Source organism: Peromyscus californicus, unplaced genomic scaffold (assembly GCF_007827085.1).
Source record: "Peromyscus californicus insignis strain IS unplaced genomic scaffold, ASM782708v3 Scaffold_11__1_contigs__length_118956290, whole genome shotgun sequence".
In the NCBI taxonomy this organism is placed as follows: Eukaryota; Metazoa; Chordata; class Mammalia; order Rodentia; family Cricetidae; genus Peromyscus; species Peromyscus californicus.
The window spans coordinates 74,518,944-74,546,642 of NW_026294402.1; the positions used below are offsets into that span (position 1 = coordinate 74,518,944).

Genomic DNA, 27,699 nt, shown 5'->3' on the forward strand with positions numbered 1-27,699 from the left:
GAACAAACAGTGCTAAATAAACTACATACCCACATGTCTAAGAATGAAACTAAATCCCTATTTCTCATCCTGGAAAAAATTCAATCCCAAATGAATCAAAGGCCTTAATGTAAGATCTGAAAGTGTTAGATTAAAGAGTAGAGGAAACATTTCAAGATGTTAGGCATAGGCAAGGACTTTCTGAATAGCATTCTAGTCACTCAGGAAATAATGCCAACAATTGACAGAGGGGACCTCAAGAAATCAAAAACAACAAACAAAAAGAAAAAGAAAAAGAAAACTTCTGCACAGCAGAAATGCCTGCCACCACTCCTGAACTCTCAACATCAATCATATCTCCTGGTAATCAAAGCCAACTTTATATGAGTAAACACAAATCCATCCAAAGTTTGTTCTAATAATGGAGCAAAAAGGACCATGGAAATAAAGAGAGTGGTACCACTTCCATAGTACAACTCAAAACAACTCAACTATTAATCTCAACTTTAGATCTATTGAAATTTAAAATCTTAGTTTTTGAAAGAATGCATGGAAAGCATAAATTTCATTACTGAATGATCTATTTCCTGACTTTCCTCTCTTTTTATCTATTGTATATACAGAGCTGTCTAGTCTACTCACCATGTCATCTTCTTCTCTATCAATGATTTTTACCAGATAAGAGCTGACAGCAAGAAGACAATCAAAATGACTACAAGATTTCACATCATAACAAACCAGCAAAGTTTAAAAAGAGAGAGAAATGTACATACCTGAATTATGGAATGGGTTGTGACATTTGACAAAATACTCTGATCAAATATAGACAGACGGGCATCCACAAAGAAGCTGTACTTGGGTTCGGGGCAGTAGATAACCCTCTTACTGTATCAGAGGCAAAGATTCTGGACCCTGGCCTCTACAAAAGGTTCAGGCCTTAGCGCCAGTCCCACCAGTAGATTACTCATGAAGCCCAGAAAGCTATTTAGATTTTCTAGACTTGTGCTGTCCTATGGGAGACACTAGCCACATGTGGCTATTCAGAAGTTAGTGTGGCTAGTCTGAACTAAGATATGTTGTAAATAAAAAAAAAAAAATAAGAATTTTTACAGAAAATGTGAAATACCTTATTATAATTATGCTGAAGCATTGAAATGATGTATTTTATCATTTTGTGGCTTGAATAAAATCATTTATTAATTTTATGTGTCACTTTATGTTTTATTAAAGCAGATGTTGGAGATTTTTAAACTACATGCGAGGCTCCTGTTATTTGATTAGGATACTACTGGCTCTCAGGTTTCGTTTTAATCAATATTGTGATTAAGTTATTATAAGTGGAGCACTTGATTAGATCATTATATGCTTAGCACTGAGTTAAATAATTAAATTACAGGAGCGAGAAATACAAAATAAAATTCTCTGCCTTCATTGGGAAGGAACTGGAGGAATCCAGTAACTAGAAAAGGAAAAGCAGGCATAATAACTAAGTTTAAAACTACAGAAGTACCAAAGCAGAGAAAATCTGACATCCACGGAACTTAGAGCAGAAGGGAGCAAGGGGGTAGGGTCCCAGAAGGTTATCCTGTGTCTCTGTACCATGCTGCCACCAAGGCCACCTCCCCTCTTCTGGGGTCTGACTGCACATTCTGAGTCCCACTCACCTGATCTTACCATGACCCTGAGACTCTCCACTAATCTTTTATCTTGACAACTGAATTGTGAACTGCTGAAGGGAAAGAGGCTGATATTTACTGTCCAATAGCCTTTTACATAAGAAGAAAAACAGAGAAAGTAATCTACAAACCCTAGCTTCATTAAATGCCAGACAAAGAGCATTAGAAACGGAATGTCCTAGTAAGTAGATATTTGCAAGAATGTTAAATATTTCCTATGTGTCCATAAAACAGGGCACAACTCACGGGTTGTCTCATAAGCACTTGACGGAGGAGATTCACCCTCATCATACACTGCAGAAACGCTCACTGTATACGGGGTTTGAGAGGAGAGGTCTTTGAGGGTGGTACTGGCCCTTGATCTGTCCACCTCCACCTGTAACAGGAAGAAAGCAGTGGTACTACTCTTTAAAGGATTTGCTTTCATCTCTCAGATGCTTACTAGAGCTCTCAGCACAAGAACAGAAGAATCATGACTCCAAAAAAGTAGAATTTTCAATTTGCATAAGAATCCAAAGCATGGGCACAACTTAAATGTTTCCAGAAAAAAATGTATGTACTGGAATCATGATGACCTGATTTTCAGGCAAGTAATGAATGCTTATAGCAAGCAACCAAACCATTTTTTATCTACATCTTTTAATGTCATCGTCATATACATATACATATACATATACATATACACATATATATATGTATATATATATGTATATCTCACTTCTTGTGTACAAGAACTTTGTGAGACCCCCTGGTCATTAAATCCATTTGAAATGGAAACCCAAAATGAAATAAATGTACACAGACATATAAGTTCACTTTTGTGCAATACATAAATGACAAATATATACAAAGGAGTGAAAGTTTGGTTTCAAAGATGCCTCTAGAATTCTGGCATTAAAACTCCCTCAAGCATACCCAATTTTTAACCCAATTTTAAAGCCCATCTTCCTAGGAAACCACCTCATTTTGCTCCCACTTTGAATCACACTGCAGTACAAAAAGCTGTGTACCCCCAAAAAAGATCAGTCCAAAAGGCGTAGCACTCTAACAGCCTATTCCTCCTTTCTCTCTGACCTGCCCAACTGTGTCATCTTATCATTATCTAATATGCTCATTTCCCTCTTTGCTGCATCTTCTCACCACTTTATATTTTTAGAACATCTGGCATTTTTAGTCATTCATACACTAGAGAGCACCATATAAGGCAACTAGATGGGAAGGAAATACCACATGGATTCTATAACTCTTTATCTACTAAGGGATGATGTTTTTGAGATTAACATCACACAGCAGAACATTTCCAAACTAAATCTAACACAGTCCAATATATTACTGATTTTCAAAAGCATGTTTTAACCACACAAAATTTCCGTCTTTCATTAACAAAGTGACAAGTATTCAAAACACACTATCATCTATCTACCCCTGATAAAGTTATTTTGTTAAGCCTTGCACAAAAACAACTATTTCCATGTTTTTTCTCATCTCCAACCTACCTCTTTGAACTCCTCTTCTGGAGTTTTGTATCTAACAATGTATTTGCGAACTTTTCCAAGCACAGGTTCCCAGATGACATTCATGGTGCTATGAGTCACATCTCGCAGTTTCACATCCTGAGGTCTGGGTAAGGGTACTGAAGAAGCACAAGACGTTAGAACCAGATGTGAAGTCTCCACCACAGAGTCTTCAGCATTTAAACAAGCCTTCAGGAAGTTGCTTGAAGAGTGTATAGCTAGGGGTTTGTTGTTGTTTTGCTTTGGTTTGGGGGGGGGTTTGTTTTGTTTTTCAAAACAGGGTTTCTCTGTGTAGTGCTGTCGGTCCTGGATCTTGCTCTGTAGACCAGGCTGGTCTCAAACTTAAAGATCTGCCTGCCTCTGCCTCCCAAGTTCTGGGATTAAAGGCATACACCATGTCAAGCTTGATTTTTAATATGATAATAGAAATACCATTTTTACCAGGCAGAGTTGCTATATTCTCTAGAAGGTTTTTTAGAAATAGGATATATACTTTTGTTGCACTGCTAACTTCTTGTTTACATAATAATCTCCCAGTCTAGTTAAATTGCTTGCTGCTCAATCATAATGAATCATAAATTCACCATTTATATGTCTTCAGATATTTAAATAAGTTAATACTGAAAATGAAATCAATCAAGGTGTGCTCCCTTAAGGATGTTACAGAAGCTCTCTTGATTACTTTTCAGAACTTGTCTTTAAGACCCTGTTCCTGAAGACACCCCATATCTGAGTCATAGAACATGCATAAGTCAGGCTGGTAGTGACCAAAAAACTGAATCCCTTTTGATTAGCTTTCATAGTGCTAGAAGGGGTTATACACACTACCAGAAAGGAAAACCATCATTCTTACATAACTGTGAACCCTGAAGGCTACAATAATGACTGGCCTGGCAAGATATACTCACTGATACAATAGTGGCATGAACGCCATGGTAGTAACCAACTACTTTCTGAGTTGATTTGTCCTGCTCCACAAGATGAAATACATACTCATCAATACCATTACCAAAGCCAACAACCTGTAACTGGGCAGGTCCATAGGTGATAGATGGACCTTACTACTATTACTCTGATAAATAAATATAATAGTAAATCAACTCCTGATGACTTATCATTGTATCCATAGAGTAATGCATCTCTCAGCCATCACCAGAGAAGCTTCTTTCTGCAGTAGATGGTGATTAACACAGAGATCCACAACTGGTCAAGATGTAAAGAATGAGAGATTATGCCCTAAACAGTATCTGTATTACAACCTCTCCTCCTAAGGGTCAGAAATAATTTGAGAAAAGCGAACAGAAAGCTTTTAAGAGCTAGACATGGTGGATGACTACAAGGTAACAGTATTCTCCAAACTCAACAGGGCAGTTGTACACATGAACTAACAGGAATTGTGACCACATGCACAAGACCTGCGCAAGTTCAAGCCAGACAAAATCCAGCATGGAGATTGGAGGTGGGCAGGAAGTCTCACCCCTGCTAAGTAGCCGCTGGCAATTGAAACCTTCTGGGAGAGAGAGTGTGTCAATTTTCTTTAAGTGAGTGGACCCTGGTGTACTGACTGTGCTTTGTTGGATGCCCACATGCCCAAGAGTACATAGGCAGCACAGATTGGACCCAATGGGTTCAAAAAGGAAAACCAAACACAGAGTTGGGTGAGTAGAGAAGGGAAGTGGATCTAAGAGACATTGGGGGCTGAATATGATTAAAATACGCTGCATACATTTCTCAAAGGATTAATAAAAGAGAATATTATAGGGGATGCTATATAAAAATAGTTATGAGAATTAAAATTAAAATTGGCCAATGTTAGGTACCCACTAAGCTTGTGAGAACTGCCATATTTACCTAGATGGTTGGAAGAAAATATAAATGATAAAATTTTGCCAAATTGAACAAATTATTACCTTTAAAAAAGGAGAAGATAATGAACAAAAGAAAATTTCTTTGTTTTTTATCACAGGATCTTTCTACATAACCTTGGCTATCCTGAAACTCATTACGTAAGCCTGGCTAGTCTTTGAATGCACAGTAATCTACCTGACTCTGCCTCCTGAGTGCTGGGATTAAAGTTGTGCACTAACACCCTTGGCTTGCTTATTTATTTATTTATTTATTTATTTATTTATTTATTTATTTATTTATTTATAATTTTCTCTTGTTATAATGAATGTACCTCCTTCTAGCTGCCCACAGAACCATTCTCTTCCCAGTCACCTCAGAACATGTGTTTCCAATCTGAACAGAATCCCACCCTCTCATGTATCACTACCCACATCCACAAAATCTCCATCCCTGGTTTGGATCTAACACATAAAAGTGCTAAATCTCTATAAGCTGTTAATAAATTTATACTGCCAAGCTCCTTCTTTTCTCTGCCACATGATGTTTATGTTTCCTCAATATCTTTTTCCCCTGAAGTTCCTTCTTCAATTTCCTTAGAAGGGTAGGCTAAGGAGCACTAAATTTAAGTCATATATGGCAAAAATTTCTGGGATATATATATATATATATATATATATATATATATATATATATTCTTCAAGCAAAAAAAAAAACCAAGTACATGTCTCAAGGAAGGGAATTTATTAAACCCTCAGGGGAAAAGAACCATCAGTCCAAGACACTGAGCAACACATAGAATAACTGTAGACCAATAAAAGGCCTCTACACACTGCTTTATATCATTCAGTGGTATATCCCCAACTCCAAACCTGATGACTGGAATATAGCGCATGATCAATGTGTTGTAGGATTGAGGGGACTGATTACTTGACATACCTGGTGCCAGTTTCCACTTCAACAAAAACTCAAAATGCTCAAACTTAACCTAAATATCCTTCTCCAAACTATAGGCATACAATAGTCCTGGTCTCATGTATCTTACACACTGTACTTCATGGATTAAAACATGCAGTACTATTTCATATCTAGGCCTTGATTAGCACATTGCCCAGAGCAACTCGAAAACTCTGCTGATTACAAGATATGTCTCAATATAAGGCTCATTAAACATAGAAAGAAAGATAGATGGATGTAAAGACAGATAGATTGACTGACTGATTGACTGATCCTGACATGGCATGTCATGACAGAATATATAATATCAGAAAGGGTTCTACTTGGAGGAATAAAGAAGGAGAGTGGAAAGGGGACAGAGCAGTAGTAAAAGGACAAATGTAAGAAAAGTACATAGTATAAATACATGGAATGTCACAATTACACCCATTATTTCATATATTAACTAAAAAATAATAACTATAATTGTACATTGTCAAATTATCGCTAACATCACATGGAAGTATTCCAACAAATGTTAAGTTTAACAGCAATAATAAAGGAAAGAAAGCCAGCAACATCTTACACGTGACTTCCCGAGCTTTGGCAGGTTCACTAGTGAGGTCATGCAGGACAGCCTGGACAGTGACCTCATATTCTGTGTTAGGAAGGAGGCCAGTCAGCTGCACGTCATTCACTGTTGGCCCCACACGCATCTACACAAGGAAATGCCAGAGAGAAATAAGACATTTAAGTCAAATGCTTCCACTTACTGGGAGATGCAGCAGAAGTCTGTTAGTAACCACTAGATTAGAACACAGCTTTTATGTTAAAAAAAAAAAACTGGATTTTTTTTCTTTCATGCCAATGTTTAAAAAAAATGGGTTACAGGTCATAAACCTCATTTCTATTTTTGTTTGGGGTATAAATTGATTCATTAGGACTGTCAACCTATAAAGTCTGAGAGAAAAGCCGAGTGGTTAAGAAACATACATCTCTCACCTCTTTGGGTTTTGTTGCTTCAGGGGCTCTAACTGGTTGGTATGACACAGTATAGCCAGTAGCTCCTCCCACAGGCTGCCATTGCACATGCATGGTGGTGGGGCCAATGTCATAAATATTCAGGCTAACTACAGGGACTGGCACTATGAAAACACAAAAGCAGACATCGATTGAATCCATTCAAACAAATGTTTCCTATTTCATTGATTACATATATGCTCAACAGAGAATGTGTTACTTGAGAATTTAATGATCTACTATAGATCCCTCCACCCATAAAGACCCAATGTCTGTGTTCACTGTACTTGGTCCTCCAGGACACACATTCCAGCTATTCAAAAGAAGAAAACGCTCAAAGTTCAGATTGCAAACGGCATTCCAATGAAACCATATGAAAGCCAAAATAGATAAACTTTCTGAGACTTTAATCCCTCTTTCTGGAACATCACTAAGCTAACTATTTTTATTCTTTAGTCATAGAACTTCAGACAGAAGTTACCAACATATAATTTCACTTCATTCTTCCTTTAAAAAGACAGAAAGAAAAAAGAAAACATACTTAAGATGTAAGTTTCACATATCAGTGTCTGGAACATAGAGGATTTGTCAAAGGCTGGCAAAAATCTCCCATGTGCCCTGACCTCATTATCTTGAAAATTAAATAATGGGGGGTTATATCCTTGTGGCCATTTCCCATGTGACTTACGGGTTTTCTCTGTGCCCTTCAGAGGTTCGCTGTACTCGTCCTCAACCACAGAGTACACATTCACCACATACTCAGTCTCGGGCTTCAGATCTTTCAGCACTGTGCTTGTTTCTAGTCGACTCACATAAAACTGGAGGGAAAATAAAAGGAGTAACAGTCAGCTCCATTCTTCATGCTAGACCTCCAAACAGCCGTCTGCAGGTTTAGAAGGCATCTCAGGAGGCCTTGCCCTTTATTCTGAGAAATGACTAGATTACAGAGAGATCTCCGGTGATAAAGTAATTTATTTCCCCAGCTATCATCATCTATTTGTAAAATTAGTGAAATTCGTCATCCTTAGTAAGAGTCCCTTGTCAACTTTATGAGTCTAGTCCAAACTTACAGATCAATTAACTTGTTTGAAAACTCATACTGATATTCTGTGGTATTAAGAACATTTTTAAAAAGAAGCTGTTTCCCTTTAATGAAGTTCAAAGAGAAGTGCCTGCCTTGAAAGGAACAGAGGGTACCATTCTTCATTCATCTGTTGGCCCCCACCCAACGTTTTCCTCTGAGCTCTAATGAGAGGCACTCATGAAGAAAGAGTGCTTCCGTGTCATCTGCTCACCTCCTGGCGCTTTCCTCCAGAAACAGGGTAGTATTCCACCTTGTATCTGTCCACACTGTCAGAAGGAGGTGTCCAGCTCACTCGAAAAGAACGGTGAGTCCTCTCAGAAATAACTAAGTTAGATGGCGCTTCCAAGTCACCTGCATGCGGAGATAAAGTGTACACCCTCTTTCATTTCTGCAGCAAGGGGGTGAAGTATGAAATTAGATTGAAACGGCACTGACCTGCACAGAAGATTTTACAGCCTTCCCTTCACATGGGAAGAGGGTAATGAATCTATACAGAGGCCCATTGCCCATTGACCTCTCTGAACAAATGATCAAAGTGTTCCTTAGACTCAGAAGATTCAAACTCGAGTTTATTGTCCTTTAAACATGACCTCTTGTTCTTTATGAAACTACTAGTTAAAACGTCACCTAGACCCAAGACCTCTAAGTCATTTCTGGCACCCTCACCTCTCTCAACCCCATTCACATAATCAGTAGAAGGGACCTGAGTCCAGACAACTCAACTTTTCTGTTGTCTGAAGTTAGATCAAGATCACTAACCTATTACCATTTCTAGGCATGCTGTGTTCTATGACGATAACACTAGTTGCGTGTCTATGTTAAGTTTCCTTAGAGCACTTACTTCTTATGTGTTTAGTTCTAAGTAGGTAATAAGAAAATCTAATTAGGGCTGGAGAGATGGCTCAGAGGTTAGGAGCACCAACTGCTCTTCCAGAGGTCCTGAGTTCAATTCCCAGCAACCACATGGTGGCTCACAATCATCTGTAATGAGATCTGGTGCCCTCTTCTGGCCTGCATGGGATATGTGCAGACAGAACACTGTATACATAATAAATAAATCTAAAAAAAACTAATTATTTTTCATTCAAGAAAGAATAAAAATATTAACATATTTAAATATGGGAATAGTCATTTTAAAATAGCCAATGGCTGTGGTTTCTGTGGATAGGTAGGAGTAAATAACAGTATCTAGGAAACAACAATAGAAATGGACATGGTGAATACATTGTGGTGAACAGCATGATGTTGCACATAATAATGTAAAGAGAAGGGAGTCACTTCTATAAGTCCATGAGCACAACAAACCACTTTCTTATAAACTCCCTTGGGTTTCTTTGTAAGCCCAAACTGGGTGAGTATGTCTACTCTTAGCAGCCTAACCTTTATTGTACTTGGGTCAAAGTCAAGCTTGCAAAATTATCAAGTAGTTTTACTGTCTGGGAAACTTCAATGAATGCAACTATTACTTGGTTGATTAAAAAAAAGAAAAAAACAGATAAAAGATGTTTTCATCCCACTCAAAGTTCACTCCAATTGAATAAAAAAAGACAATTCTCTCAGCTAACCCAAAGCCAGAAGCCTACAAATTCTGGCTCCCCAGCTGGTCTATTTCTCCAGGGAAAAGGTCAGACTGTTGTTCAAAATCCAAAAGAGAAAATCTGTAAAAGTTTGGAGACAGAAGTTCAAGAAGGAACATGAAAAATAAAATGTGAATGTAACCAAGGACCCAAACATTGTGAAGCATTTCTGCCACACTGCTTACTGGATTTATCTTACTTCTCTGAAACCATTGTAACTTAATGACGGACTGTCTCTACACAACCCACATGCTTAAGAGAAATGTCCTTATAGTCTAAGGATCATGAATTTATGTATCATTATTCTTGCAAAGCCCTTCAATGTTGGTACTGCCCATGTCCTATCCTATGGTTTACACAGATATTAATCCATCTGTGCCCTCCCCTGTCACTACAAACTCAGTTCTGAAATTCTGTTTCTAAACCCTAATCCCTTTCCATGGTTACCTCATTCAAAGCCCCACAACATCCCTAACCATTTGACCCTAACTGGGTAACGTCTCTGGAGCTATGTCGTCACCAGTAAAAAAGGATTATGAGATTGAGAAAGGTCTCAACGTTAAGATTGTAACTTCCCTTCACATTCAGGGATGATCCGTGTAGAGCATCAACTCTGACAATCTACAGTTGAAGAAAATAAAGCAGACACAAGATGCCTCCTCTCCCAGGCTTAGACATCAGGGAACTGGAAGAGGCTACCAAACATTACTTAGCAAGTCCAATCTGTGAACTTGTTAAGTTGTAGCCATCAGTATGACATAGCACTGACATGATGCTACACCACTCCAGAGCAGATCTGTGCCAGAAAGGAAGGGGGGTCTATTAACTTTCCTTTTTTGTCTCCTCCCACTTTTGTGCATTAGCTGAACCATATAACCTAAATAAATCCTTAAATAAGTTGGAACCCATTTTCTAATTTGGTGACATTCCCCTCAAAAAAAATCATTAAAAATGAACTGAAGTAGAGATCCTTAACTAGGAAGTTCCCCCCAGCAGACATTTGGCAGCAGTGAAGACAATTCTACAGAAGTCTAGTTTCTACTATTTCTGTGAGGTTAAACTCATTCTAACTTTCCCAGAAACAAGATAAATTAATGAAGTGCAGATTTACCACAATCTTCCTATATAAAAAGGAAGGAATTTTCACATGTAACAGGCACAAAATTTTATAATTAATTTTCCAAAAAGCCTTCAAATGTTTACCATGTACCAGATGCAGACATCATAAATTGTAATGCTGTATCTACTCACCACAACTCAGGGGATGCTCCTGGCATCCAGGAGGCAAAAACCTCTCATGTGACTGAGCATTTCAGAGTGAGGTCCCCACCCAGATATACCAGCACCTGGCTAAGCTTACCAGGGCCCTTGACACTGTTACACAAGTTGATGGTGAGGTCATCCACGATCTTGGATAATGACTCAAAATCTGCCACGTTGTATGCATGGGTGTCATCTGGATCTGTAGCAATCATCTTTAACTCAACTTCATCAGCGTTCTTAATACCTTGGAAAAGAGTTAAGTACAAAATGAAAGCACTTTTCAGGAAAAGTTAATGGAATGAAGCAAATACATCAGACCTTTTCTAAATGTTCCACCACTGAGCCTGTATTGGGGTACACGCACATGAGCACAGGTGCTCACAGAGGCTTTTGTAGGCAAATAAATCCCATCGTATAATTTTATTCTTCTCAGATATAGTAAGGTCTTGATCATTCCAAAAACAACTAGAGCTGTAATTTCAAAATTAATATTAGTTTTCTCCTTTGTTACTTTCAATTCCTCTTTCACTAGACCTTTGTTTGGAAGGGTCAAGAATTCTACCATCTGTTGGTTTGAGTGAGTATGGTAATCCAATAACATGTTTAACTGCAAACATGTCCTCAGCACATCCGCCACCCGAGGGCATCACTGTCTTCTCCAGTGCTTACCGATAGCAAACAGTTCCACTCCTTCATCCTTGAGTTTCTTTGATGGAGCCTCCACATCATCTTGTGATTTTCCATCAGTAATGAGAACTCCAATTTTGCGAGCACGAGGCCTCATGCCAGCTTGGGTCTTGAAGCTCTGTTGGCGAATGAAATTCAAAGCCATGCCTAGTGGGATTTTTAAAAGACAACCAGTCACATCATTTCTCAGCTATCTGCCTGACCAAAAGCACATGCCAAAACCACACCAAAGCATCCTGACTTACCTGTGAGGGTATTTCCTCCTTTGTAGGGTAAATTCGCCACAGCCTGTAATAAACTCTTCTTGTCTCTGTGAGCATTTAACTGCCACTCTGTTCTGGGGTCTCCACTGTACTGAGCAAGAGCTAAAAATAACACCACGGACGTTAGGATGTGTTAAAGATCACAATCAAATTGTCAAAGATCTTCAGTGTTGTCAGAACCTACCAATTTGTACTCTCTTGGGACCAATTTCAAAGACTTCCACAATACGAGAAATGAAATTTCTCACAGTTCTAAAATTTGCACGGCCGATGCTCCATGACCCATCCACCAGCAACACAATGTCTGCTTCGGCTCTGGTGAGACACTCCATCCCTGACACAGCAATCATGAGATAGGACAGTAAGGAGCACATAGTTTGCAGGTTGCTCCCTATGCAGGCAGCCTCTGCCACCCACATTATCTATTTCAACACACCAGCTAAGCTTAGTAATTGAAAGCCACAACTATAATTTATTAATCTAAAATAACAGTCTCAAGAATCAATTTCTCCAAAGATTATTTCCGTGGCAAATCTTCATCTTTGACTATGTTTCCTGGCCATGACCATAGAACCTAGAGATTTTAATTAAACCATGACGGTCAGTTTGAAAGGCTCACACAATCAATACCTAAAATAATAAATGAGAATGTATAGCTATCTAACAATAAATATGAATAATTTGAATAAGATTTGGATTTGATATAAGGTAAGATATTGAATTCTTCACTATTTAAGATATTAGCAAACAAATATAAAATGGACTGATTAAATGTGTAAATTATAAATGGTTTCAGTGAGCCAAAAGTATCCTCTATAATAATTAAGCTGCCAGGTAACTATTACATGTTATAAGGAATCGACACATGACTCTTAAAATCAGAACTAGATGAAGTAAAGACACGTTTTGAAAATCTAACACATTGTTATATTATTCATTGTTAATTGTTTAACTTTTTCATCTACTGGAGATATCAGACAGCAAAGTTTGCACATTCAAAGAATTGAGGAAGGAGGAAGACAACTAGGAAAAGTATGCAAAGAAATACACAAACTGAGGGCTGTAGAGACAACAAGCAAACACAGATACAAAGCTAAGGTGCTTTGGGAAGAGAAAGTAATCCCAATATCCTCAGTGACAAGCTACAAAATAAAAATATAAGTCAGTTAATATCATCATAAGAGAAACAATGAAGCAATGCAAAATAGCAAAATTTGACTTTTTTATCCACATCTAACTTTAAATGCTCTTTTTTCTAGAAGCTTGTGTCCCCAGCTATAAAATTACCATTTATTGCAATGTTATCAGATCATGCTTATATCACTCTTAAAATGAAAGAAAATTAAGTAATGCTCATCACACTACCAATTACAAAGTACCATCCATGTAATACCTTCCCCAAGATGGAAGACTCCCAAATACTGTTCCTGGGACCTACACCTTCAAAATCTCTGCCTATGCTAAGACTTACTGGTTTCAGCAAATGAGTTTTTAAAAGTTTAGAAGTGAACTCTACCTCCTGCTCTCACCTCTAATTATATTAAATGCTGGATTTATTTACATCGAGCCTGTAATTATGGCAAGGGGCAGAATGTCTAAAGGGCTTGTGCTACAATTTTGTTTGCAAGTCATGATTGACCACTTTTTTATATGTCAAGCCTTCTTTCTCAGCCCAAATAAGCCATTGAAGTAAAAATATATAATTATTATAACAAAAGAAAATTGTATCACTAGAAATAAAAATTAGAAAGTGTAACTACTGTTGTTACACTTAATAAAAACTAATTTTTAAATAACAGTTTTTAATTAGTTAAAAACTGAAAAAGATAAGCCAAAAATAGCCTCAGCTGCAAATCTTGAAGCAGTTTTTTTCAAACATAAAATATGTGAATTATTTAAATAATTTGTAGTGAAAAATTATAATTACTTATCATTGTTTAATAACCTAACACAACATTTGAGACAGTTTCATATTACTATTTTCCTATGGCAATACAATTCAATTTCTTACCAGAGGACAAAAATGGTGTCACGGTTGTGTCAGAAAGGGTTGTCATTTCTTGCCCAACAAGTGGTAAACTTTCTCCTCCATCAAACATCCCAAAAACATTGACTCTATAGGTTGTGCCTGCCCTGAAACAGTGATGTGCAGAGTGAGTACGGACCACGGGCTCAGGGAAGCAGTTTTCATCGTGTTAAAGACACTCATCTTCACTAACAAACTTCACCCAGAGAAGCTTAAAATATTCAGTATTGTGAAAGAGAAAAAACAGTTGCCATCACATTCCAGCTTGATGGTGAGGAATCACAGGATGCTAGCCACCGAGCATTCCAGGGAGCTCCGGGGATTTACAGCACCATTTCTGGACTGGCTTTGCTGCCAGAGGCAGCATTCCCCCCATGCCCCTCAGCATGGGGAAGAAGGAGCTGCCTTGCTTCTGCTGCCTCTGAGAGGAAGGGTTTAAGAATGTTCATTGTCTGCCAGGTACTGAGCACTGGGCAGCATCAAACAGTGACATCACTAACCTTCATCCTATCTATTCAAGTGATAGTGAACAACAAGCACTATACAGGTTTAACATTATTAAATGAACACTTGAACAGAGAAGTTTCCAAGAGGAATGTACAGTAGCCCATTGGTACCACCGGATGGATGTGGAGTGCTGTTCAAACTCACACTCCCTGGTTTTCCAACTCACTGTCTACAACTAGACCTTTAATCGACCCAAAGCTGTTTTGCCAGCTGGCGACAAGCTCAGACTCTGGCCTGGGAGCTCCAGTATGCCTCATTGCAGAGACACCCACACGGCGGGGGGCGTGAGGGGGGGTGTCTCAGAATGAGTTACCTGGCCACACATTTCCACATGGCTGCAGTTGCGATGAAACTATGTGATATGGACATGTTAAAATCCAGATATTCTTTTTCTTTTAAGTTATCCCTGATCACTTAATAACAAAAATTATTTAAAAATACAAACTATTCATTCAGGCTTAATTCTTTGCTGGTTTCTGCAAACAGATATGAGGTAGTTCTTTGTGTAAAATCTACTAATTTATGTAAGTGATGTAATCTTTTAGCACAAATATAGGTATTCCTACCTAAGCTCCTCCAAGACAACTGTGTTGTCATATGGTCCAAGGACCAACTCCCCTAGTCTTCTGTCATCGCCTGTAGGATGGAATGTGACTTTGTAACCTTTCACTTCCCCAGGGGCAGGCTCCCAAGTCACTCGAAAACTTGACATTGTTGGGTCAGAAGTTTTGAGGTTTCTTGGTGATTTAAATCGAGAAGCTGTAAAATTAAAAAGTTTTTTTTTAATATTACCAATAAGATAGGCTTAGGTGTTTTTTTTATTAGCACCCACAAAAATACATATGTATAAAGAGTCAAGTCCAGATGTCAGTACAAAATGTCAGGTTAAATAAAAGCCCGAGAAATGGCTGTGGTACCTGAGCAGCATACACAATCCTCACCATTCAAGTAAGTCTTAGATTGATATATTAGCATGTAGAACCTTGAATCCAGGATCGTGTTCCTGTTGGGCACAACCCCAGATTCAATTTGAAATGTTCCCAAATGAAGCAGATACACTACAGCTTTCTTTTTAAGTGCACCATACTCTCTCCCCTGAAGGCATGATTAGAATTATTACTGTTGTATACCTGTTGTCCCTGATCCTTGCCTGAGCTTTCCTTCTCCTGTCTTATACATCGGGAGAACTGTGATGTCATACGTGGTCTGGGGTTGAAGTCTCTTTAGCACTGTTGAAGTGACTGTGGGTGGCACCTTAGCGACCATTTGTCTCCCTCCCTTTTGAGGGCGATACACAACACGGTAGTTGACGACTTTCCCTGGTGCTGGTTTCCATGTAACTCTCATCGTGTGTTCTGTTTCTTCGTCCACTTTTAAGGTTTTGGAATCTTGGGATACTATGGAAACAAAAAAATTAATCTATAGCATGTCAAAAGAAAACAATTTTTGTCAATCCCCTCCTTCACGTAAGAAGAAACTGGATTCTTAAGTGTGGACACAGATGTCTTGCTTAACATAGTAGTCTCTCTGGTTCGTGATGGTATGTGAGCCTAATCTCAGCATGGCCTCAGCAGGATGCTTTTGCTTTATCCGGTTAATACTAAAATATGAAAGTTCATATTGCAGGGATTTCCTATTTGCATTCTAGAGACTTTAGTAAAGAAAAAATCCATTTCCAATGATGTGGTTTTAAAATTTTATTGTGTTTTATCTGAAAAGAATTCCTCTAGTAATAAAACCACAAAGAATGCTAAAGATCAAAATAAAGAGTTAGAAATTTTATTCTGGCCTTTTCAGAAGAAGCTACAGTCTGTAAATGACTAGCCAGAGGTAGGATGATTGATATCAATCTCTGATTTCCTCGTGCATGCAAGACTATGAACACAAAAAGAGCAGGCAACTCCAGTAGGTGAAAACATCTCAAAGGCTAGCAGATGAAGGTATACACATCAAGTATTTCAGGACACACTGTGTATTAACATATATCTCATGTGTAGCTAATATCATCACTCAATTAGCTCTTTTACTAATATTTCACTATTACGAATAACTGACAGAAATAGATCACCAAACACCTTCAAACAACCAATATCCCCTTTCTCACAAATAATGAGTTTATCAGCAGGATCATTCAATTCAGTGCAAGAGTCGTAAGACTGGAAGACTCACAAGTACTACTAGAAGGTACTATAGCTGAAGGAAACAAAGTCAACTGTCTTTCCTGATTTTCAAAGAAATTTTCACAGTCAATGGATAAGAATCATAACAAAACAGCTTTAAATGGAGAGGAAAAAAACTTTGTTAAAATACTTTTTAGACAATAAACATCACTTAGCATCAGTGATCCCTGGTACTTTAGGAACAGACTCAGGCTAACTCTGGAGTGTTTCCATAAACCAACACAGGCAGGTGGGGTCCAGATGGAGCCCTGTGGTCTCCCTTAACTGAGGAGATGGTGGGAGTCCACATCAACTGGAATCCACAGAGAGAGCACTGCACTAGAGAGCATGCCACAAATAAAATGCTCCGAAAACATATAGAAGATCCTCTTTGGGTTCCCAACCCAGGATAAATCAGGGCATGTGTGAAGAAAGTACCAAAAACTGGCGAACACACCACCCAAAACAAGCATAACCACTCTTGAAGCGTACATGTGGCCAGAAAGTTTCCCCCAGCCAGAAGACCAAACCTTAGAACTGTGGTGATAACATGTAGAGTATACAGCAGGTGATTGCTTCAATAACACAGCAAAAGTGCTCCTAAACTAAAACAGGTCTTAAATTGAATTTCAAAAAGATCAAACTATTTCCAAAAAACTGTATTTCTAGATAGGGGGGGTAAGATCAATATTTATAGTAATATACTTTCCAGAACCCAACAAAATAAAACTCACAATATCTGGATTCAAATAAAAATTATAAGAACAAGAACAAATTTATTACCTAAATTTTGGGTGTAATAATTGTGTCCTCCCTAAAAATCATGTTGAAGCTTTAACCTACAATGTTGATACTTGCAGGTAGGACCTTTGGGGAGGCAATTTCAGTTAAATAAGTTTGAATAGATAAGACCCTAATTTAATGATGTCAGTGACCTTAGTTATAGAAAGTGAAGACACCAGTTCATGCTCAGCCTTCCCTATCCCCATCTCTGATGTAAAGAACCTGTGTGTGTGTGTGTGTGTGTGTGTGTGTGTGTGTGTGTGTGTGCACGCACTTGCGTGTGCACATGCAGGTGTGTTTATATAGGTGTGTTTGTAAGTCATGAAGCTAAAAAAGGGGGTTCATGAGAGAAGAAGAGATTTTGAGGGAGGATAATAAATAGAGTAATAAAATACTTGTGATTGGAAAACAGTAAAAGCGAATTAACTAGGGAAAGAAAGCTGGAAATGTGGAAGTTGGTAGTCTGGGAGGAGGACAAAGTAATACATACTGAGACATTCTATGAAGATGCCACAGTGAAACCCATTCCCTTACGTGCTATCCCAAAAAAAAATATTTTAATTGTATCTTACAGTAAAAGAGAAGAAAAATGAAATTTCTTCTCATTAGATTATCACTGTTTACAAACACTAAAATTGTTATGCATCTCTATTTTTTCTAACAGGTGCTATAATGAAATATATTGTATGATCTCCTATTTCTATCTCCTAAATTTTTCTTGGTAAAACAAGACATCTTTGTCATACACAAAGTTCTCAAACTTTTCTTCCTAAAGTCCACAATTGAGAAAAATGTAAAGTTAAATCTTATGAGTGGTGGCTAAAAATAAACCTATGTTCCCAAAAGAACAGAATCCCAAACTTCCAAATCTTTATCAGTGTAAATGTGTCAATGGCAGCCAACTGTTCTACCTCGTGCCTTGACATACTCCATGGGTTCCCACTGGATTTCTGCATTTCCATTAACTCTTCACAATTAAAAAAAAAGCTGAATTGAGATGAGGTACATCAAATCTCATCTCATTTTTAATCAGAAATCTACTTTAGGAAGAGAAAAATAAAAGCTCTGTGACTTCTCATACAAGTCAGTGTTTCTCACATCATGAATAGGTCTGCCATGAACTACAAAAATTCTGTGGCAGGCTTACAGTCTGTGAGTTCTCTTCATGTTTTAACAACTCACAGTGTACTTTCAGACACTCCCCGTGCCACTGCTGAACTAGCTACCAGGAGGGGGAACAATGGACAGTCTAATCCCAATTCATCACTTTCATGGCATCAGCATCCATGTGCCATGTCCTTGAGTTGCCGTTGAAAGTGATGCTGGACACACTTCTAAACACATGTAAGAAGCACATGTGAAAATGTGAAATTTTGAAAAATGAAAGCAAAAAAATTTTCTCTAAATGTTTAGAAATGTCTGTGACTAACAGATATTTGTTGTTATTTGCTTTTATAATTGCCGCTGTCTTGTTTGGTTTGGTTTAGTTTTTGTTTGGCTAGGTTTAAATAGTCTTTGCTTTTTTGTTTGTTTGTTTGTTCCTATTCTGCTTTTGTTGTGCCTATGAATTGTACATACTATAATGATATATAAGGACACCTTTATACCAGATAGACTGTGAATTGAGTATCTGCCTCCCATACCCTGTCCTTCCAATTTGCTCTCTTAGAACACTATTCATGTCATAGCAAAAGTGAGCAAAGAGAGGCCAGATCTAGTGACACATGCTTTTAATCCCAGCACTCAGGAGGCAAAGGCAAGCAGCTCTCTATGAATGTGAAACTATCATGATCTACATAGTGAGTCCAAGCTAGCAAGGGCTATATAATGAAATCCTGTCTCAAAAAGAAAAATAGAAAAAAATAGTGGTCAAGAAGCACAGATATGCCCCAGGTATCCTCCCTTGCCTACACAGACACACAGCTTTCTCCATTATCCACAAACCCACCAAAGTAGTACACTTGTTGAAATTACTAAACATATACACTGTCACTCAAAAAAATAGTAAGGAAAACTAAGACGTCTTGATGCCTCCTTCCCCAGATAGACTGTTCATAATCATTCACAAGAAAAAAGTAATGAAACAGAAGTCAATCTGAGCCACAGAAAATTGAGTGGGCTTTTGAGTTAATCTTAGCAAAGGTAGGGGGAAAAGGGTAACAAATGTAGCATTACTCTCATGTAAAAAGCATAAACTCAGCAGCCTCACATCGTTATCTGACATCCTTAAGTGACTAGGCACTGTACCTTGTGCTCTGTCTACTGTCCTTTCATTTAATCCTCATGGCACTATAAGAGAAGAAATTTGTCATCTGTATTCTACAGATAACGAAATTTGACATTTGAAGACAGCTAAGGCACTTGACTAAGATCATGCAGTCACAAGTGCTCCTAAATTCTTTTAGTCTACATGGGAGCTGTATTTTCATTAGTTGAATATCCTAGCTAGCAGATCCTTTTACTAGAAAACAAAATGGACAAATCCATGTGGCTGGGAAGAATTCAAAACTGTCCAAATGTAACACTATATTTTTCAGATCGAGACCAAATTTGAACTTAAACCACACTCCTTAAACTTAATTAACATTCAGTTCTTATTCCAAAGTGAAGAAAAAACCTTGGTGGTTAAATCGCATGTCACCTGAGCTGATTAGTCATTAGATGGTACCAACATGTATCCCAGCACACTTGGGAAGTTACCTACATTCAGTTGTGGCATCTCCAGTTACGGGCTCTCCTTCTCCACTGCTGTAAGTTGCAAAAACTGAAATTTTGTACTTGGTCTCTGGCTGTAGATTCTCTATCATCGTATGAAGGGCATCTCCAGGAAGATCTTTCTCTCCAGCCTCAATATCATCATAAAGCGACTTCCATGAGACCCTGTACCCTCGAACCATTCCTGGAGCAGATGTCCAATAGGCCCCAATCGACGTGTCCGTGATGTCTTTAGTGACTAGATCTTGAGGTGAACCACGTTCTAGAACAGAGGTTAAAGGAGTAGCACTTTTTAAATGTCAACTGGATAATTAAATATTCACTTATCCTGGTAGCCATCCTAACCTACTGAACTCAAACTCAACCTCTCTAAAACTGACCTAAAATTGATCATTCTTTCTGTGCTTTGAATCTGTTTTTAAACAATGGAGCAAATCAGCAGAAGAAAACTCCTTGTTGCACAATTCCTAAATAGCAACCTTACCTCGTGCCTATTTGTATTACAGGGCCCTCGAGGCCAAGACTGACACCCAAATTTGAAGAAATACACACTTTTAAATTTTTCCAAAGAAAAAAATGTCTAAATGTCAATATTTATTACATTTCAGTGTGCTTTAGGACATAGCCCACTGTTCACAAAGGTCTTCATGTCCTTTCTGGGATTTTTTTTCCTTTCTCTCTAACTTTAATAAATCTCAATTTCAATATATGAATTACAGTTAATACAACAATCATATACCACTTGCATATAACTTGCATACAACTTTAACTCCAACAATAGCTTTCTGAATAAGCTTTTATTTACATATTCAGTTCAAAAGAGTAAAAATACAAACTTTCAACATAGCTTAACTCCAATTAAACGAAAAGTCACCAATACTTCTGTACAACTTGAAAGTGATTAGTCATCAAAATGGTCTGCTACTAAATCATAGATGGCTCTTTTATTAATATATACGTCTCCAAAATGGAAAAACATAGAAACCTCAACTTAATAATAGGCACAGATGTCTTCTAATAAAACCCTCATTTTCCATATTTTAAATGTAATATAAATGTACTAGTCACTTTATATTGGATGCTTTTACTAGGTTTTATGCCATATTGTGACATAAATATAAAACTATCTGCCTCCTCAGCATACATTATGCCAGTAATTGTTTTACATGCATGTAAATGATAGTGCACATACTAGGTTTTGAAAGCTGCTATTTTCTTAACTCAGAGTGAAATGAACATTTTAGAACTACTCATAAACCATTAAGCATCAACCAAAAATAATGATAATGGTTAGTGGGAAAAAAAGTCAGTGCACAAACACTCTCCTCATCCATGGTAGAACTTAAAGGGAAAGATAAATACAACAGAAGCTGAAAGCCTACCAGATCCTAACGGAAAGTTCTTACTCCATTATAAATAACTGTGAAAGCAGACAGGACATCTCATCTCCAGAAGGAAATTAGCTGCATATTTCACTGAAACCAGGAAGACTTATTTTCAAGAACATAGTGACTTTTTTCCCTCCGCACTTAAGAGCTAAAAAGCCTTCTGTAGGAGAATTTGCTATTGCATGGTAATAACCTCTATAATTTTTTTACTTGCAGAATTACTGGCTTGTTGGCTTGGTTTGGTTGTTTGTTGTTTTCTACTTGTTTTGATGACTGATTTCCCACAACTCTGCTAAGTTTCAAGTCTGCAATATACTTTTCCTTTGCTTACTATGGATCATTTTTCCACATGCGCCTTTGCTTCTGAATTTCTTAGCCGGCAGTCAGGAGGACTACTGGGAAATGAACTCACTTGATGGTGACTTTGCATTTAAATAAGCCAGTTAATGCATTAATGATATTCTCCAAACATATAAAAATAGCTAGAATATGGAAATTTTCTTCCAAATTAATACCAAGCTAATCATCAATGTCTACTTTTCCTAAGAGCTATGCTTTTTAGTCTATTTTTCTCCCTAATTTCTACAGCACTGAATTTGTGGCATTGTTTGTTTCCATGACAACAGGCATCAGTCTCACAAACACAAGCAAATAATTTCACTGTGAGAAAAATAACAGGAAGAGAATTGTGGTTGAAGCAAAAATATATTCACAGAGATTGTTTCTGAGCCTAAAACAAGAAGATCCCTGATCACTAGACATGTCTTCCCATGAGTTTAATCAACTATTTTAACACTCGAAAGACTTGTAAAGCTAGAACAAAAACACTAACAAAATCACAATACTTGGTCAAGTGCATTAATGTCTGAAATTAATTTGCAAAAGCTCTTTATAAGATACAAATGAAACAGCAACTAAAAGATATTTGACTTCTCATTAAAGGCACACCAACAAGGACTTGAGTGACCTCAGAGAAGATTCTCAGTCACAAGGAACAGGCCTTCAACACAAAGTTCCTGACTGAGGTGTATAAACAGCATTGGCAAACACACATATTGCCACATTCCACACTGAAGATGAAGTTCAGACCCCAAAGAAAAGAGGAAAATGTTCAATTTAGAAGTTATGAATGAAAAGACAAATGCTTCAAACCAGTTTCCTGTATCAGACAAAGTGATAAGAATATTCTTCAATGTTAAGTTTATACTGTTATCGGGCATACTGCTGCTTTTTCTCCATAACACATTCTACTGAAATACAAGATACTTTGTAACATGGATTTTTGAGAAGAAAGATAGTTCCATGAGGAGACTAAATATCAGACCTACAACCTATGAAGTTTTTTGTTTTCTTTTTAAATGGGGTCTTGGTTTGGTCAAATGTTAGATTACCAAAACCTAAAGCAACTGCATGGGACTCTGTAGTACAACAGGCAGGATGTAAGGTTGCTTTCAGCTGGTGTTGGGATTAAGTGTGCAACCACCTGAGTCACTTCCTAGTGCTTTGGTAACAAAACATCTGGACCGGAAATGATTAGGTGCATAGGCACGCCTTGAGAGGCAAAGCTCAACCCTGCTCAAATCAGAACACATGAGACTGTCTAAATACCAACAGTTTCTAAAAATCTTTTAAATCTTCCTTGTGATTCATTCCTCCATGGCTCTTGCTCTTTCATGTCTCTCTTCACACTCTCTCCACTCTCCTTCTACACACACACACACACACACACACACACACACACACACACACACACACATACTCCTGTCTAATTTCTTTCTGCTGCTCCTCTCTGAGACTTACAGAGTTGTTTGTTCAAAAGATACACTTGACCAGAGCAACAATAAACCTTCACTCTTGCTTTTGCCTAGAATGGCAGCTTCTTGAAAATGAAGAATTTATGAAGCAAAACTGGTCAACAGGTGGGTCACGGCTATGATCTCTGAGATCGCTTGGTGGTTCCTCTATTTTATAGCTTTATTGCCATGCACATCAAATCAAAGTCACTTCAAGACTGACACTCAGAGAACTGGGAAGTTGATTTAACCTGCTATCACATGCTTCCTATGTCATAAAACGTGATGTGGATGTCTCCCTCTCTTCTCTCTGCCCTATCTGTCTTAAAAGAAAATGGCTCTCAACACACGCTTATTTTTTTAACTGTCAGTGGCCCTCTTACAGGGTTTAGTCAAAGTGTCATCTAGGCAGGCATTTGCTTATTTAATTTATTTATAGCTCCTGTCCTCCAAGAAGCTACAATTACCAGTAACTACCAGAAAATATTTTAGTTTGGTAAGATTGGGTTTGAGCAAGCATCCATTTTTAGAATACGTTAGGGGAGAGAGAGGAGAAAGGGAAAGCTGGAAGTCAGAGTCTGGTCTCCTGGTAGTGAGCAGAACCCAGAAGGCTTCATTCCTCTGTCACTCACTACCTTGATGAGTTGAGATCCACATCTGCTGTGGTGGTTGCTCCCTCCCTCCTGCATGAGTTCCTCAAATGTTTGTTTTATGATCCCAAGGATTGCTCAGGGTTTTTCCTTAGTGGCATATTCCAACAATGCTTTATCTCATAGTGCTTTCTTGCTCCTGCTCTGAACTGCATACCTGTGTTTCCTATATTTAATTTATCTCTGGAATAGAATCTGTGGCATTTGTTTCAAATGTCTCTTCCTAGGGCCATCACTTCTCTTCACTTTGATGACATCTCAGTAGTGTTCCTATACGTTTTTCCTATCACCAGTGTAAGTACAAGGAATAGGAGTGCATTTCTGTCATAGATTCAAAAATATAAAACTCAATCAGATTTCAAAATATTGGTGTTCAGTCAAAGGGCTGAGAATAAGTGACTTCTGAGTCTTTGGCCCTAAACAGAGCATTTATAGTAACCTCCAGCTAACCTCCAGGGCTTCAGGACCATTGCAGAAGAGGAATAGAAAGAATGTAAGAGGGGAAATAAGAAATGCTGGGGAGCACCATCTTTGGGGCATGATTCAGCCTTTACACTCATGAACTCACAGCAACTGTGACTACCCAAACAGCATGCACAAAATCAAGCCAGTTAATATTTCAACATTGAGGAGTTCATGAGGAACTATTGGTTGGTTATTGGCTACTGGGGGAGGAGAATTCGTTTTTCTCTTAAGAGTGTATGCCCATTGGTAGATTGCCTGTGCTCAGGGTGATGGCCCCATGCCCATTCATTAGTGCATTCAGGTAGCACCAATTGGACTCCAGTAGGTTGTATTTTTTAATGAGGACATGAAGGTAGGAAGAGGATATGTTTACTGCAGGAGGCTGAGTGTCCAGGGGAAGTCGGAAGGTATGATTAAGATACATTTTATATATATATATATATATATATAATATATATATATATATATATATATGTGTGTGTGTGTGTGTGTGTGTGTGTGTGTGTGTGTGTATGAACTTATTTAAAAAATTGATATTCTTTAAAACAATTTTGGTATTCAACATCTCTGTTCTGACTATAAATCATGTTCATATATATATATATATTCAAAATGTATTTTTTCTCATGTCTGCTTGCATCACCTCATTGCCGATGCTGTGGAAGTGGTGCAGACAGGTGTATTTCTCATGATCTGAACATCCACAAAGAGTTGAATTATACAATGTTTTCCACATGCTATGCCAAAGAGCTAATGTCTCATTTAAGTAACTTTCCTATGTTTCCTTAGCTCTTTTCCATTTGCCTTCTGAAAAGGAAATTAGCATCCAATTCAAACATAATTAAAATATAAATTAGCCAACGATGATAACTGAAGAATGAATCACCCTGTAATGAAGCTGTGTTTCATCTTATAGATTGTTCCAGCCAGCCTTCACTGGACTTCACACAGCACTTTCAAAAATAGAAGTTCAATTTAAAATGTAATGTAAATGCTCTTCTAAATCAATTTGTCTTTTCCGTTAGAGCTCAGCTCAAAAGTCATCCAACTTTCCACAGCAGACTGCAGAAGACCTGCTTCTGGATAACATTCATGTGGAAACAGAACCAGAGCCACCATTCCAGAGGGCAAAGTTCACTGTTGACGACTCAGCTCAGCTACTTAAAGGAATAAGCAACTTGTAAATACCTAACAAAACTGCAGTTCAGCTTCAGAGCTGCACGAGTAGAAACATTTCTTTCCTCATTAATGCCTCTCCAAATCTGACTTAGCTGTTTTTCTCTGGCAAGCAATTAAGCCACAGACAAGAAACTGAATTAGCCTTCAACAACCGTGATCAAGTTCCCTGGCAATGTCAGAGTGCTTATACTCCCAATGTATGATTTTTCAAATTATGAGACAGCAATAAATTTAGGAAAACAGAGAAGCCTTGTTCAGTCCACCTTGGAGAAGCCTGTGTTTTTGTGCATAAGGCAGAATCCTTGCACTGTACTGAAAACCTCACTGTAACAAAATGTCAGCTGAGTCAACTTGGTTTGATCTGTAGGAAGCCATTCATATGTCAGGCACTAGCAGGTTGCTACAGCAACTGAAACAAAGGAAATCCTGAAAAGGCATGGTTTCCATAGCTAGAAAATACTCAAAATTCAAAAACAGAACTGTATTATTCCCAAACTGATCTATCCATTCATTTGCGTGAATCTCTGAATCAGAGTGAAGCATTATTCATTTTGGCCTACCAAAGTAGGTTCCCCTCTCTCTCAAGTCCCACAGTGACTCCTAAGGTTTCTATGCAGACTTAAAGTACATTTGCATGCACAGCAGAGTTTTAGTAATTACATTAGAACTATCTACTCTAATGACAACAACGGCAGTTGGGGACAATATAAATCAAACTTAATAGCTTCTGCTCAGATTCCTCTGAAGTTTGGATCTGAAATAGTAATAAACTCTGCCTTTGTGATTCTATCACACAACAGTCCAAAGCCAACCATGAACTTCCCCAGTGCCAATGCTAATAAATCTCTCTTCCAGAGACGGGGAATTTTCAGATCATCGGCTGCATTTCAAAAGGAAAAAGCACTAGGAAAGAAATTCAGGTTAGGGATGGTTGTAGACCATACAAAGTATTCTAAAAAGAATAAGGCAGAACTTTTGTTCTTTAAATTGAAAGCCACATGTTCTCAAGATAATCTGCAAAATTCTTAACCTACAGAAGGCTCTTGCTGGTTGACTCCAGGCCCTGGATAGAAGAAGCATTCCTTCAAGGTCTGCTCTTACCACCTCCTCTCCCAGGAGAGAACCAGATTAGAAAAACAGCAGCCCTCAAAAGCATTTGCCTGGCTCAACTTTGGGCTTTCCACTCCCCACATTCACCATCATATCCTATTCCTGTATATGGTATGTGGATTTGGCTGAGTTGGTATAATAAAACAAAATGGAATAAGCAGGGGCAAAAGTCTTCTATTATTTTAATTTAGCCACAAATACACTTCCACGGACTCATCAAGTTTACCACACATAATGCAATGGGATAAATATGTCCATGAAAGCAGGAGGATGGCATTTTTGTAATCTTCATGATAGGTCTAAAGCTCTAATATAAAGTAAGAAAGAAGTCTTTGATCAACACATTTTAGTTTCAGAATCACCATGTTTTTAAGCTAGTCTACAAACTATTTAGCTTTCTTCCTTCTCAATAAATAAGAAACAATGATTTCTAAAAATTCATTTTACTTCCTGTGCATCTTCCTCAGAAATAGTTTCTGGTCAAATCCATGTAGATGTGTGTGTGTGCTTACTTAACACTCACACGCACAGATAATTTGGCAATTCCTCTATGCCATTTCTATAAAGTTATAAATTTATAAATAATTATACTACCCATCTGACCTAAAACAAATTACAGCCCAAGAAAATGTTTGCTGGAGGTTAAAGAGTTCATTTTGCTATGTGAGAGTTCTAGTACATTATTCTTGGTGAAAAATATTTTAATATTTAAAATCAAGAAAGATGGGGTGGGCGCTGGAGAGATGGCTTAGTGGTTAAGAGCACTGGCTGCTCTTCCAGAGGACCCAGATTCAATTCTCAGCACCACATGACAGCTCACAGCTGTCTGTAATTCCTGTTTCAGGGAATCCGACACCCTCACACAGACATACATGCAGGCAAAACACCAATGTAAATAAAAATACAAATAAATAAATTGTTTTTTAAAAAGAGAAAGGTGGGGTGAGGAGCTATGAAATACCTTTTCTTAGACTGGGTACAACTATTGTAAACCTTCACACACATCAGCTGTAGTTACCTGCACTAGTCCCTTACAAGACTAGCCCCATCATATCATTCAAGGAAGTGGGGGGGGGGGGC

The 27,699-nt window shown here is 37.9% G+C and overlaps 1 protein-coding gene across 2 annotated transcripts in view; it reads right to left on the bottom strand.

Annotated features, from left to right (window-relative positions):
- Positions 1–27,699, bottom strand: part of Col12a1 (collagen type XII alpha 1 chain) — a 118,309-nt gene that overhangs the window by 59,049 nt on the left and 31,561 nt on the right. The window contains exons 15-28 of one of the 2 annotated variants that reach the window (XM_052715123.1): positions 20,024–20,296; positions 15,508–15,774; positions 14,944–15,136; positions 13,856–13,977; positions 12,029–12,178; positions 11,827–11,946; positions 11,564–11,728; positions 10,992–11,138; positions 8,266–8,405; positions 7,659–7,788; positions 6,953–7,095; positions 6,537–6,666; positions 3,152–3,288; positions 1,902–2,031 (exon numbers count right to left, since the gene is read on the bottom strand). In XM_052715123.1, coding sequence (XP_052571083.1) covers positions 1,902–2,031; positions 3,152–3,288; positions 6,537–6,666; positions 6,953–7,095; positions 7,659–7,788; positions 8,266–8,405; positions 10,992–11,138; positions 11,564–11,728; positions 11,827–11,946; positions 12,029–12,178; positions 13,856–13,977; positions 14,944–15,136; positions 15,508–15,774; positions 20,024–20,296 — 2,247 coding nt within the window. The remainder of the gene's footprint in view (positions 1–1,901; positions 2,032–3,151; positions 3,289–6,536; positions 6,667–6,952; positions 7,096–7,658; positions 7,789–8,265; positions 8,406–10,991; positions 11,139–11,563; positions 11,729–11,826; positions 11,947–12,028; positions 12,179–13,855; positions 13,978–14,943; positions 15,137–15,507; positions 15,775–20,023; positions 20,297–27,699) is intronic. The other variant, XM_052715131.1, reaches the window with a different exon arrangement.